The 14033-nt window shown below is 39.0% G+C and overlaps 1 protein-coding gene across 1 annotated transcript; it reads left to right on the plus strand.

Moving 5' to 3' along the window:
• Positions 1–10372: 10372 nt before the first annotated feature.
• LOC308233387 (olfactory receptor 52H1-like) lies at positions 10373–11314 on the plus strand (the record flags this gene model as incomplete). The annotated part of the gene is made up of 1 exon (XM_080640318.1): positions 10373–11314. The coding sequence occupies one exon, from the start codon at positions 10373–10375 to the stop codon at positions 11312–11314; it is 942 nt and encodes a 313-aa protein (XP_080496444.1).
• Positions 11315–14033: the final 2719 nt, after the last annotated feature.

The raw sequence follows: 14033 nt of genomic DNA on the forward strand, positions 1-14033 counted from the left end.
CAAGAAATGCCAACAATAATACATTTGTTTGCTTGTACCCTCAACAGAAGTAAACTTCTTGAGAAATACTATAATTACTCATCTTTTATTCTCCCAATTACTGACAAATAATAGTATATCATTTTACATTCATTTTGAATACATGAACAAACCATGAATTATTTAAATCATCTCATGAGGAGTTTTATGAACATGGGGAAGATGTCATGGGCCTCATGATTTCCTCCTAAATATATATCATCTCCAGGTACTGGAAGCTCAAGCTGTGCTTGCATTAGTGTCAAAGTTATTTCTGTATTTTAGGAAATCTGACAACTTCACATGAGTCTCCTGGAATGATTGACCCTGGTCTTTACACTTTGGCTCTCACATTGGGACATCTCTATTTCCAATATTTCAGGGGGTGGTGTAGGTGTGATAAATCTTTGTAAGTGAGGAGAGCTTATTACTTCTTAACCCCTGTTCTCTCTTTTCTTCCTAGAATGTGAATGGCATCATAAAAAGGTATGTATGGGAGACTAGAGATGTTCCTTTTGTGTTTTCAAACAGTTTTAAAGCCATTAAAGTATCTGATGATTAATTAGAAGAAAATATTGGGGTGTAGTTTTATATTAATATTGGGGCAGGAGCATTGGGGTGCAAGTATTATCTTAAATTTCTGTTCATATATCATGGTTTGCGTGTTCTATAACCACATACTATGGTAGGGAATTTAGGTGGGAAGAGTTGCCAAGTTTGAGTCAGACCCCTGCTCCTTCATAAATTTTTTTCACCCAGCATGTCTTTATGTAACTCAGGTTCCCGTATTTCATAGCTACTTGATTTATTGTGGATAGTTGTTTCTTTGCCTGCCAAACACTCTGCATTAGAGACAAGTCTTTTATAGTGAAATTTCTGCCCAGGGATTATAAGAGACCAGGTCCTTTTACAACTCTCCTTATTTTCTATAAACAGATTTGAATTGCAAAGAATATTTTGGTCCTGTTACAAACAATTGATCTCTTCATCATGTGCTTTTGAAGCCAGAATGAAAGTGCCCTTGTGTCTAAATTTACACACTTACTTGGCTGCATCAAGCTCTTCAAACACATGAAATTCAGAGCACTGTTAGTATTGTATTCATAATGTCTTCTTTTCCAAGTGTTACAATTTTTCCCAGAGAACCTGAAATCTCAGATCTTATTCTGAGGGCTTCCCTACTGGGGAGCAGAATACTCTCCAGTCAGTATTCCCACACTTGATATTCTCAAACCACCAGGAGCCAGATTCAGCAACCTCACCTTCATGTAATATCCCTCCACACCATTGCAGTGACTGCCTCACAGAAATTTGTTTTAATGAACCAAAATTTCCTCTTTTTAAAAAAATTCATTTCACATAACTTTATATTTTAGGATATATAAATTTAGAGGTTAGTTATAATTGTGGGAGGGATAAACTGCTTCTGAGAGGTGAAGGCCTTCCTGAGATCATACAGACTGTACTGTCAAGGTGGGCATGAGCACATTTCTTCTGGCTCCAGGGTCAGGAGTCTACTCTCCTTTCTCAGGAGTCATTGGTGGTGGTAGTGGTGGTGGTGGTGGGGGGGAGGGGGTCGGGCTCCAGTGCTCAATTGGGTGAATATATATAAATCAGTGGTTTTGGAGAGACAAAAATTCAGAGGTGTCAGGTTCAATTTTTGTCATCTCTAGGATTAAGAACTTCACTCTGAGGAAGCCAGGCATTCTCTCCAGATTTCCTGATGTGAGAGGTATGCAGTAGGTGACTAAGGGTGAAGAATGCTAGAGCAAATGGCTTTCTGTGGGATTCTTGTAATGGTGGGGGTCAAAGAGGGAGGAGGGTGTGAATGGAGGAGACAAAGAATGGATAGCATGTGCTGATGAAATGGACATATTTAATGGGGAATGGCCAGCTGTCTTGTTCATATCTCATTCTTCTGGGTAATACCTCACATAGACCCCAGTCTTTCCCCTGACCTGGAGGGAAAATAGATTTGAGTGTGGACTCCTTTGTTTATATTTAATGTTATAGATTTTTATCATCTCAGAATTGGGAAATGTGTGCTGCTACCAAGGTATGGAGCAATCACAGTGCCATGAAGCTACCCTGTCCTCACTTTCTTTACATTTTATACTAGGTCTCATGTCTAAAAACCCATGTTTTCCCTCTGTACACACATAGTATATTTCTGCAGTGTTAGAGCTCTCCCCAAGAACAGAACTAAGTTCTTTCTAGCTCCCACTCATGTTATCCTCAAGATCTCTCTTACAATGTTACAAATAAAGGTATATCGTATTCCTCACCCAACCCTGTAATTTTTCTACAGCTTGTATTACTGTGAACCTTCCCAAGAATAATGCAGATGATGATTTCAGCGACTCGGACACAAGTGATTGTGTTTGGTTGGAAGGCAATGGTATAGGAGCCATTCACTTCTCAGGAAGACGAGTATAATGATTATAATGTCCTGGGCTTGCTGTTTATTACATCAGGGAAGCATTACACAAGTAGATGTGTCAGAGAAACGTCCCTGAATCTTGAGGTTATATTGTGCAAAACGTAACATTAATAGTTTTTAACAAGATAACTCTAGCTATCAATCTAAATTTGGCTACTGGGTTATAGGATTATAGAATCAGTTTGAATATAAGGATTTTGTGGGTTTTGCCAATCCCTGATCCTTAATCTCCTTCCTTTCTTCTTAGTGTTCCTCCCCATGTGTTGGGGTTCCTAGACTACAGTGCTTGCACTGTCTCATTTTTTTTAATGTTACAAACCATGGGTTTCTCATCTATAAATTCTATTCATGCTCCTTTTTTCAGGAAATTGTTTCCTATTTCAATTTTGTGAAATGTACTGGTCCCATGAGACTGTTCTCTAAGCTCTTAAATCTCTTTATACCATCACCCACTTTTTTGTAGTGCCTTTGGCCTTGGATACACATGCACTGAGCTTAGCTGCCTCCACCCCCCTCTCCATTTTAACATTCTTCATTTAACAATAGAGTGTACAAGTTGCCTTCTGTTATATTTTTCTCAATGTCTTGTTTGCCTTAGTAGAGACTTTTTATTTACCAATTTTCATAAGAAGCAAAATCGCAAATGCTTCATTAAAAAAGACCAGTATGGATGTGATATCTCTGCCAAATTTTACAATTTCATTTCCTCTGCTATTGAGAAGAATAAGGAAAGCTTATACACAGCTGTTATATTATTCAAGACTTTGTATAGGAGTCATTCATTACAGAATGCATCCTCAGGGGTGTTCCAGTTTACCCATGATTTTCCTTGGTTATTAAGGAGTGAAGGAGAGTATATCATAAATTCCAGTCTCTGCAAATACATGCAGTGTAACCTTTAATAAGATACTTGAGAGCTGACTTAATTTTTTTTAAAAGCCCCCTGGTATGAAAACCATAGTTATAGTTAGGATCATTGTGAGAAGATAAATGTCACTAAGTATAAAGCATGCAACTGTCTCAACTTAATAAAACCTTTTCTCTATTAATTACTGAGAAATATAAGCTGTGCCAGTGTCTCATCTCATGAAGCAGGTTTGTGCCTTCAGGGCACTAAGGTGGTTTTTACTGAAGTCTCATGTTTCAGATCCCAGATACCTCTGAGCTGCTGTCTAGACTACTCCAGCTCTGCCAGTGATAAGCCTGTGTGTGTGTGACAGTGAGCATTTTATTATAATTCTGGCTTGCTATGTATTGGCCTTAATTGGGTAATCTAAATTATGTGGGATTCCATTTCTTGTTTGTAGGAAAAACAGTGAAATTTACCTGATGTCTTATTGTGAAAATTAAAAGAATGTTTGTAATAACTTTGGTCATTTCTAGGATATATGAGTAATCAAGTATGCTTCCTGTTTAATTTTTGTTTGCCTCTTACTGTGATTGGAAATAAATGATTTAAGAATACATATTAGTTTACTTTCAACATTATTACCCTTGCTTTATTTTAAGAAGTAAAATAATGATGAAAAATTTCTTTAAAATTTAGCTAACTGTAAAATGTTTCTAGCTGCCTTGTCTCTTTCTCTCTTTTTGGAGTAATTTTTAACAATGTGTAGGTAAGTGTGTTTTCACCCAGTCAGTTTTACATTTGCAGTGAACATTCTCAAGAACTAAGAGGAAAAAAAAAAAAAGAACTAAGAATTAAGAATTCCAGCAACAAAGAGCAAAGCCCATTCTTCTTCCAATGAGATAGGAGAGGCATATCAAGTTCAGAGCTAGAAAAAAATAGTGCTCTTTGGTCAAGTGCCTTCTCTTATTCCTGACTGTCTTCAGGAATTTACAGCTTCCTCACTTTGGATAACCTTGAATGAGACAAAGAATTTCAGGGTGAAAATGTCCAGTATCTCTTGTGTGTATACACAGGATTATATCTTAGCCTCATCCATGGAAACTGGGGGAAATTAATCTTTACAGTTTTCCTTCGACCTCTGCCTTCCTGTCACCCCTTTGCTATTAAGCCTGAAGCTCTGACTCACTAGGATAATCTGCACTCTTGAATTACTGACAAATGACTCCAAGGACATTCATGCCTTCATTTACTGGAATACCCAATTCAGGATGAAGTCCCTTATCACAAGAAAAGACCTGGACTTTTATGTGCAACAGAAAAGATGCACACTTTTATTTTAGCATCCACAGTGCACTTACATGTCATATATGCTTTTAAAGCTTCAGTCAGTAGTTCAATACAAAATAAATATATGCAGCAGTGGTTCTCAGGCATAGAATTTAAGAGATTGGGGCATGTTTTCCCCTAGCATATAGTATTATGAACCATGATAGTAGAATGTTTCCTTCTGACTTAGCTGCCTTTCTGATTGAATTTTATTGCAGTGGACAGCTTTAGTAGGTATGATATTGCTACCTGGAAACAATGAAATTTAAAATACTTTCTTGAAGTCTTTGAGACCTAAATGAGTACTTTTCTCTAATAGAGCTCTAATATCATCCAATGAAAATGTTCTCCGTAAAATATCTGGAGCATCAACCTAAGAACCACTGGCCATGGTTATTCAATGTCTTCAGGCCTCAGGATGAGGTAATGGATGAGGATGGGTTTCTTCTCAGTGTCCCTGGAAAGTGCTTTCCTCATATCATAAGCGTCCTCACTGGGCTCCCCGTTGCCGGCTGAATAGTGCCCTTATGACCATCTTGTACACACTGGCCCAACTGCTTGTGCATGTTAACTGTAACTTGGTTAGATACTCTTACAAAGAGGTCAACAAAAAGTCCACCTTGTCTTAAGTCCATTAAGTATAAAGCCTCGAGTGCTTGTCAGTAGCTATTCCCTTTCCTACATACTTTGTAAATAAAAAGGAATTCCATAAGTTTCTGTAAGTGGATCCAAGTTAATGTTGAAGCCGAATAGGTCATTGCAGGTGAAGGCCCAGAGCATGGTCATCACTCCACCACCAAAGCAGGCTCGCCGCGACTTCGCTTGCCCCACTGGAAGTCCTGACACTTGTTAACAGAGGCTCCTGGCCCCAGAAAAGGAGTCCTCTGATGAAAAGAATATGAAATGTATAAGTTACTTCCAGTTATGCTCTCTTCTCGGTAAATGTACAGAGAAAATTTCCTGCACTCAAAAAGAGAGATGGAAATATCAACGATGATGAGAATATCATTAATTGGCTGCCTCCTGCACGCCCCCTACTGGGGATTGAGCCCGCAACCTGGGCATGTGCCCTTGATGGGAATTGAACCTGGGACCCTTCAGTCTGTAGGCCAATGCTCTATCCATTGAGCTAAACCAGCTAGGGCTGTGATCATAAGTTTCTACATTTAGGGACCTAAGATCTTGATTAAAATAAAACAACCACTCGTCAATATCCTATCTCCGTGACCTTTCATTTTGCTTAATGATGCTGTGCAGTCTTTATCCTGACTGCTAATCTCTTTACGCTGTACAAATAGGTCTGTTCATCTCAGCACCCACAGCCTGTACTTTCCTCTGCTGTGCTATGCGCCCTTCCAATTCAAGTAATGGGAAGGGATTTGGAACAATTATTTTTCTTAGTGTTGCTTTGTCACAAAGACTGTACAGGTCCATTCCTGGATTCAGTAATAGGGTTTTCCAGAGAAATAGAATCAGTCAAATATAAGTGTAGATGGATGAAGAGATAGATCTTAAGGATTTGACTCTCACAACTGTGAAGGGTGACAAGTCCAAAATCTTTAGGGCAGGTTGGTAGGCTGGAGACATAGGGAAGAGCTGATATTATTTTGATGGGTCTAGTAGAACCGGGGACTGGTATGAAAAACAAGCCCTCCTATGGATAAGACATGTTGGGATAAAAGTCCAGCTCCAGGCTGACAATGCACATAAATATTTTTAGGCCCAACTTTGGCAATTATAAAAAGCTTTGCTCACAGGGCAGGCCTCACAGAGCAAATCTGCCCTCCCACACCAGACTTGGTGCACATCTTTAACAAACTCATGCAATTTTATAATTATATTTAATATGGAACATGTGTACCTTTTTGGTGTTTAATATCATCTAGGAAAGTTAGAATAAACTGATGATACATTGCAACTGGTATCTGTGCTCTCAGAGGTCTCAAGTCTTTCTTTTCATTAAGAAATTCATGCTGTTTTAGCCGGGACTGTGGCTCAGTGGTTGAGCATCAACCCATGAACCAAGAGGTCATGGTTTGATTCTGGGTCAGGGCACATGCCAGGGCTGCAGGCACAATCCCCAGTGCATGGTGTGCATAAAGCAGCTGATCAACGATTCTTTCTCATCATTGTCGTTTCTATCTCTCTCTGCCTCCCCCTTCCTCTCTGAAATCAATAAAAATATATTTAAAAAATATATTCATGCATTTTGTACTGCTGAGTACAGAAATATCTTAGACTCCCTATCTCTATCTACCTTCAAATAATATTATGCTGCTCTACATACAGTATAAAAACTTGTAGCCAGAACACTTTCATTTCCCTTTTTCTAACTTTTTGGCTGTAATTGTTATAGGTTTTATTTACTTAAAAAATCTTTATTTTGTCTTTATTGTGAATATTTTCATTGCATACAGAATTGTGGAAGATTCTGTTGCAGGTCAATGTCAAGGCACTACATGTGACTGGCCCTGGGCTACTTCTTAGGAGATACAAAGTGATACATGATTATTAGCTGACCGTGCTGGGTCTGATTGCATGTAGGTTGGGTCAAGCTGTGTAATAAGGCTGGCTGCCACCAGTACTTGGTCTGGGGCAGGTCAGCAAAAGGCCCAAGGCACCCTGAGACCTGCTGGCTGCCCATTAGGGTTAGCCACTGAAAGAGCCTCAGAAGAAGGTTTTCATATCCTGCCTATTGTAAATAATGCTGCACTAAGCATATAGAGGACATATCTTTTTCAAGTTAGTGCTTTAACCAATTTTAATTATTGAGGAAATTAAAAGAAATCTACATTAATGGAGGCATATATTTATACAGAAATATACAATATTTTAAACATCAAGTATTTTCATACTAATATAAATTCAATGCAAACAAAATAAAATGTGTGTGTGTGTGTGTAAATTGAGAAATGGGTATAAAACTTGCATGACAATGCAAAGTGTAAAAAAATGGCTAAGAAATTACTGAGGTCTTTCCAATATCAAGACTAGAAATTTTTAATTGTATTTTTCATTATTGGAACAAGTTTATGCAAATAGGATAAATAATACCTCAAATACAAAAACATACTTAGGCCTCTGAGAATTTATCTCAACTGACTGTGTCTGAATTGCCTAGACTGAATCTCCTAGGGACCCAATATCCACAGCTTACTCAATCCACCAGGCTACCTTCCATCTCTAGGGAAAGGATTTCATCCCTTGTCTGGACATGGGTGATGGAGGGGCCCATATGATCTGAGTTTTATCTCCTAGGAATACAAGGAATTACATAAATGTTTCCGTTTCACCTCTCACAGTACTTCTCCCAGCCTACATTTTTACTTGTTTAAATAGATCCCACGACTCCTGTAAAGCAAGAGAGAAGACGGAGTTTGGTGAGTTGAAAACTACAGTCAATTAGGGAATAAGAAAACCCTACACTGGCTCTATCATTTATTAAATAAGTAGCCTTGCATTTACTCAGTGGCCAAGCAAGGTCTGTCCTCTTGAAAATGTGATTTGGGAAGAAGGCCTCTGACAGCAATGATTCCATAAAAAGTTGACAAATCCTGGCAGAAAACTATTGATTTCAAGCGTGGACCAACTAAAGCAACCATTAGTACAGTAGGGAATTCAGCAGGAAAAAAAAAAAAAAAGCTTTTTTTTGGGTAAAAGAACTGAGGTCAGAATAGGTTGTGCCTGAAGCAGCAGACATTGGTTTGGATGTTTTCCTTTGACACTCCTTTCCTTTGTCGTTGTAATAGTTAGTGGCTTATTTTTCTCCCTTTTAAGTGTATTCCCAGAGGCCCTGAGGAAATGTGCTTCTTGTCAGGAGGCAGTGGGTCTGTGCTACAAGAGATGGACTTGCAATCCAACCTAAATTATAGAGACATTTGTGGCTTTCTCAGTCTACCTGCTTTTCATGCCACAGGAGGTGATGTCACCATCCTTTTAGGGAATGATTTCATTAACTGTTATCATTATATTCTATAACCATAATAGTGCCTATAGTAGTTTAGTCTGCATCAAACATGGAGATACAATTTAGACTATATTCATATGGATATGGGAGCAGGGGGTTGGGAGGTGGGGCAAGGACTACCTCTGGACAGTGGGAACCAGTTGTACTCCTCCTAGTTAGATGTTTTGTTTACTTTGGATAATTAAGAGAAATGGCAATGACAAAGCCATCTATAATAAAAGTGTAATATGCTAATTAGACCAGACGACCTTCTGGACAAAACCAGGGCTGCGAGGGAAGCCTGGGTCCCGGGTGCCAGAGGGAAACCAGTGCTGGCAGCTGGGGGAGGAAGGCCTACTCTTGCACAAATTCTGTGCACTGGGCCTCTAGTTCCCTCAATAAGAGAAGCTCACAATGTTAAGCCTTGTCTGGGGTTCTGGCAAAGGTACCACAAATCCTATGTCTCAATCCCATTTTCTCCCCTATACACAAAACTACAGATTCCTACCAAATGCAGTATTATAGAGCTGCTATGACTTAACCACAAAATCTACTTCCTTTTCATAAAGACTTGTTAGATGACTTTGTAAATTTGTTGGAGAGTATAAGAACTAAACCTCTCCAAAACTGGTCTGAGGATGGCTCAAGTTGTGCTGGGCTTCTCCATTGTTTTTATCCTGGTATCACTGTTACTGAATTCTTTCTCAAAAGTATTTATAAAATAGATCACACAATGGAGTTAAATCTCAAGGGATATTTTTCAATGCAGAAGTCACCGCCAAAGGCAGGTTCTATTTAGTGCAAAGCTACACATCCCCAAAGATGAGTTCCAGGTACTGCAGACTACAACTGAAAACACTGGGTCAAAACTTTTTTATTCATTATTTCTTCTCTATGAGGTGAGAATCTGCTCTGCTAGACTATGTCTAAGCCACATCACACTACTAATACCTGTTATGGAGGCATTGCCAATGTGACTAATGGCTAGAGCTAGCTCCCTACTAATGTTAGGAAACAGAGATCCTCCAAGGTTGAGGGCATTGCCTCCGAAGTCATAAATTACCCTCTGAGCTCACTCTGCCTGAGTCAAGGGAATGTGCTCTCTTTTCCCTGTGCATTTTGTGGTAGATACATTGTCTTGTATTCACATCCCAGTAAGTATCCTAATCTAAACTTTATTTTAATACCAAGTAAAAAAAAAGCTCCAATACCACCCACAGCACTGGAATCTCATTTGTTTTCATTCCCTTTTCCTTATTTTTTTCTACTGCTTTATTGAAACTCTTCAACTCATTTTATCAAATCCATTGTATTAAATATAGTATTTCATCTATAAAGGTCAGTTACTCTCCTATTTAGTCTCTCTCTCCCCCTCTCTCTCTGCCCCCTCTTCCTCCCTCAGACACACCTCTTTCTTATACACATATTTGTTTCCCATTTGAACCAGGGGCTATTCTCCATAATCTGCCTTAAGAAAAGGACACAGTAATTGAGGTTTAATCACATGACATTGCTGACCTACAAAAATAACCATTTCCTATGGTTTATTAAAATATATAATATATAAAAATGAAGGGTTAATGATAAGGAAAAGGAGGCAATAACAAGTAAATTCTATAAGTGCCAGCTCATCTAGGGGACAGGGGGTGCTATTTATGTAGGAACCCTGAATGTGACAGTGCAGTCCTCAACCACGTGCAGTACCAAAGTGGAATTGTCTTTTATAGCCCATTCTAACAGCTTATTTGTCCTCAGGGCTCAAAAAACCAGTGGATCCCTGACTGAAGAAACTATGTATAACTTGAGCTGTTACAATCCTAGTTCCTTTATCCTTGTTGGAATACCTGGCCTGGAGAAGTTCCACATATGGATTGGGATTCCCTTTTGTGTCATCTATGTCGTGGCTATTGTGGGCAATTCCATCCTCCTCTACCTCATTGCAGTCGAGCAGAGCCTCCATGAGCCCATGTTTTTCTTCCTCTCTCTGTTGGCTACCACAGACCTCATCTTGTCCACTGCCACAGTGCCCAAACTGCTCAGTAACCTCTGGCTTGGCTCCCAGGAAATAACCTTCTCTGGTTGTCTCACCCAGATGTTCTTCCTCCACTTCAGCTTTGTGGTGGACTCAGCCATTCTGTTGGCCATGGCATTTGATCGCTATGTGGCCATCTGCTTCCCCTTGAGATATACCACCATCTTGACTCCGCAGGTGATCATCAAGCTTGTGGTGGGCACTGTTGTGAGGAGCTTCTCTGTTATCCTGCCAGATGTTTTTCTGCTGAAACGGTTACCCTTCTGCAGGACACGTATCATCCCACACACATACTGTGAGCACATAGGGGTTGCTCGGCTTTCCTCTGCTGACATCTCCGTCAACATCTGGTATGGATTTTCTGTGCCTCTCATGACTGTCATCTCAGATGTGATCTTTATTGCTATTTCCTATACCTTCATCCTCCGTGCTGTCTTTCACCTCTCATCCCAGGGTGCCCGCCAAAAGGCCCTCAGCACCTGTGGCTCTCATGTCTGTGTTATCCTCATGTTCTATACACCTGCCTTCTTCTCCATCCTTGCTCATCGCTTTGGGCACAGTGTCCCTCGAAACATGCTCATTCTATTTGCCAATCTCTATGTGGCCATTCCGCCTGCTCTAAATCCTATTGTTTATGGAGTGAAGACCAAGCAGATTCAGGAAAAATTTATTCTCCTTTTCTCTTTGAAGAAGACACAATGAGTGGGGAGGGTCACTGAAGGCAAAATTTAGATAAAATTGATTAGATGAAATTTTATATAACACAGGAAGACATAAGAAGAAGGCCTGGAGTGGGGAAGGAGCCAGGTGGAGGGGAACAAAGGAGGGGTCATCTGTAATACTTTCAACAATAAAAATATATTTTTTTAAAATGACACAATTAAAAACAAATAAATAAAAATAGAGCTGTAACTCCTATTTGAAATTTTAGAGTTCTCTCCATGTGCAAAATATAGACAGGAATAAGATAGGAGAAAAAAATCTTTGAGATTTGTAGAAAATAAAGGGTTTTCTTTCCACTTGTATGAAGAAGGTGATGAGGGGTATAGAAGAGCACTAAGACTAAGGTTTACATTTTTCTTATTGCTGATTTTGTGATATTTGAAGTTTAGATATTTCCTAACATGCAACTCATATCTGTGTTTCTCAGTGTCTGAATTAAGGAAAAACTCTCTTACCTTTCCTCTTTAAGTAGCTGTCAATTCTCTTTACTGCAACTATCAAATGTACTGCTTCATACTCTGGTCCTGATTCTATATATCATTAACTTTTCCTCCTGTGTCCTTTACTTGCTTTACTTCTCTCCTACCCATCTCAGATTACATAGAGTTAATCACCTTTTGTATCTATTTTCAGTTGTATGCTCCAATGAAAGCTTTACTACCCTTCATCCATATTTTATAAGTATCAATATGTCTTATTAAAATAATAGAGAGGACAATATTAGTTAATTCATTTCACAGATGAGGAAACTGAGACTTAGAAAGATTACAGAGAAATAATTAGTAAGTTCAGGATCTAAAACTAGGTTTGTCTGATTCTTATTTCTTTATTGATTTACCTCCTACATATCTACTCACTTGAATGGCTCACAAAGTTTTCAAACTTAATTTCTCTAAAACTGACTTGGAAACACACTAACTTCCTCCATAAGAAGTGCTCTTCTTTTTCCGTCTTCCTTTAAGGTAAATGGCACCACCACAAACATGAATTTCAAAGCCAGAAACTTATGGCTTCTCCTTGATTTATCCCATGTCACTCTGACAAAATTAACTCAATATTTGAGCTAAATATTTGATTTTGAGGTGCTTATAAGTCATTCCATCAGATAAATACAGCCCATTTTTACCTTTATCATGATCACCAAGCTTGTCTGGAGCCCTTATCAATTATGTTTCTAGGAGGATATTTGAAAGTCATCTTTTTAAAGGGGTTCCAACCCCACTCCATTCAATCCACTCACTATATAAAAGCCAAAATGGTCATTTTGCAATTTACATGATTGTGTCACTTTATGTGTTGAAACCCTTTAATAATTTTATTGTCCTCAGAAGCATACATAAGCATTGTTCTTAGGGTCAGTACAGAGAATGGAAGACTTTATTAAAAATTATTTTTATTGATTTCAGAGAGGAAGGGAAAGGGAGAGAGAGATAGAAACAGCAATGATAAGAAAGAATCATTGATGGGCTGCCTCCTGCACATGCTCCCACTGGGGATCGAGCCCCAGTCCAGGCATCGAATCCAAGCCCCTGACTTGGAATCCAACTGTGACCTCCTGATTCATAGGTCGATGCTGGACCTCCTGGTTCATAGGTCAATGCTCAATCACTGAGCCATGCCGGCTGGGCTGGAAGACTTTAATAAAAAGAACAACCTTCCATGAGACTCAGAGCCTTGCACTTAATTTACATTTATTTACAATTCATTTATGTTCTTTTCACTCCCTTGACTCTGAGTACGTAATTGAAGAAGTGATATTCTTTTTGTGTGGGTTGTCCTACTAATTGTCTTGTTATTTTACCAAAAAAAATAAGACTTGGTGTGGGTAGAGTGTATATTAGGTGGAGTTGGGTGGAAGCAATCTATGTTTCTCTTGAAAAACTAACTGTCCCAGGATAAAAACATCTATTTCCTGAAGTCTACACTGAAAGTCTCCTAAAGTATGGAAGAAACCATACTTTTAATCAAGATGAACACATTAAATTACATGGAAGTAGGAAGTAAAGCTCCACAGGGCACTTATATTTTGTAGGCATTCGGTGATTTGCAACACCAGAGACCCAAGCACGTGTGTGTTGGACCCACACCCTCTGCAGCTGAAGACAATGGTAAACCACTGCTGCATTTTCTTTTCTTCATCTCTATCTCCTTGAAAACCATATGATAAAACTGTTCTCTTCCTCATGGGATCACTCAGACTCAGAGTCAACCAGACACCAGGTAACAAGATATGAAGAGTAAAATTGGCACCCGGCCAGTGTGGCTCAGTGGTTGAGCATCAACTCATGCACCAAGAGGTCATCAGTTCAAATCCTAGTCATGACACATGCCTGAATTCCAGGCTTGTTTTCCAAGTAGGGTGGCTGCAGGAGGCAGCCAGTCTATGTTGATGTTTCTCTCTCACCAATGTTTCTATCTCCCTCTCCGTCTTTTTTACTCTCTCTCTTAAAAAAAAAAGATAGAGTAAACTTGGCATAATGATCTAAGATGCTGTGTGTGTGTGTGTGTGTGTGTGTGTGTGTGTGTGTGTGTGTGTGTGTGTTGACATTTTCTTTAATGTCTGTAATGACCTTTAGAGCAGTTCAGAAAAAAAAGGAAATTAAAGTGTTCTGGCTACAAGTTTTTATACTGTATGTAGAGCAGCATAACATTATTTGAAGGTAGAAAGAGATAAGGAGACTAAGATATTTCTGTAGTC

This window comes from Plecotus auritus, assembly GCF_963455305.1.
Source record: "Plecotus auritus genome assembly, chromosome: 9".
NCBI classification, from domain to species: domain Eukaryota; kingdom Metazoa; phylum Chordata; class Mammalia; order Chiroptera; family Vespertilionidae; genus Plecotus; species Plecotus auritus.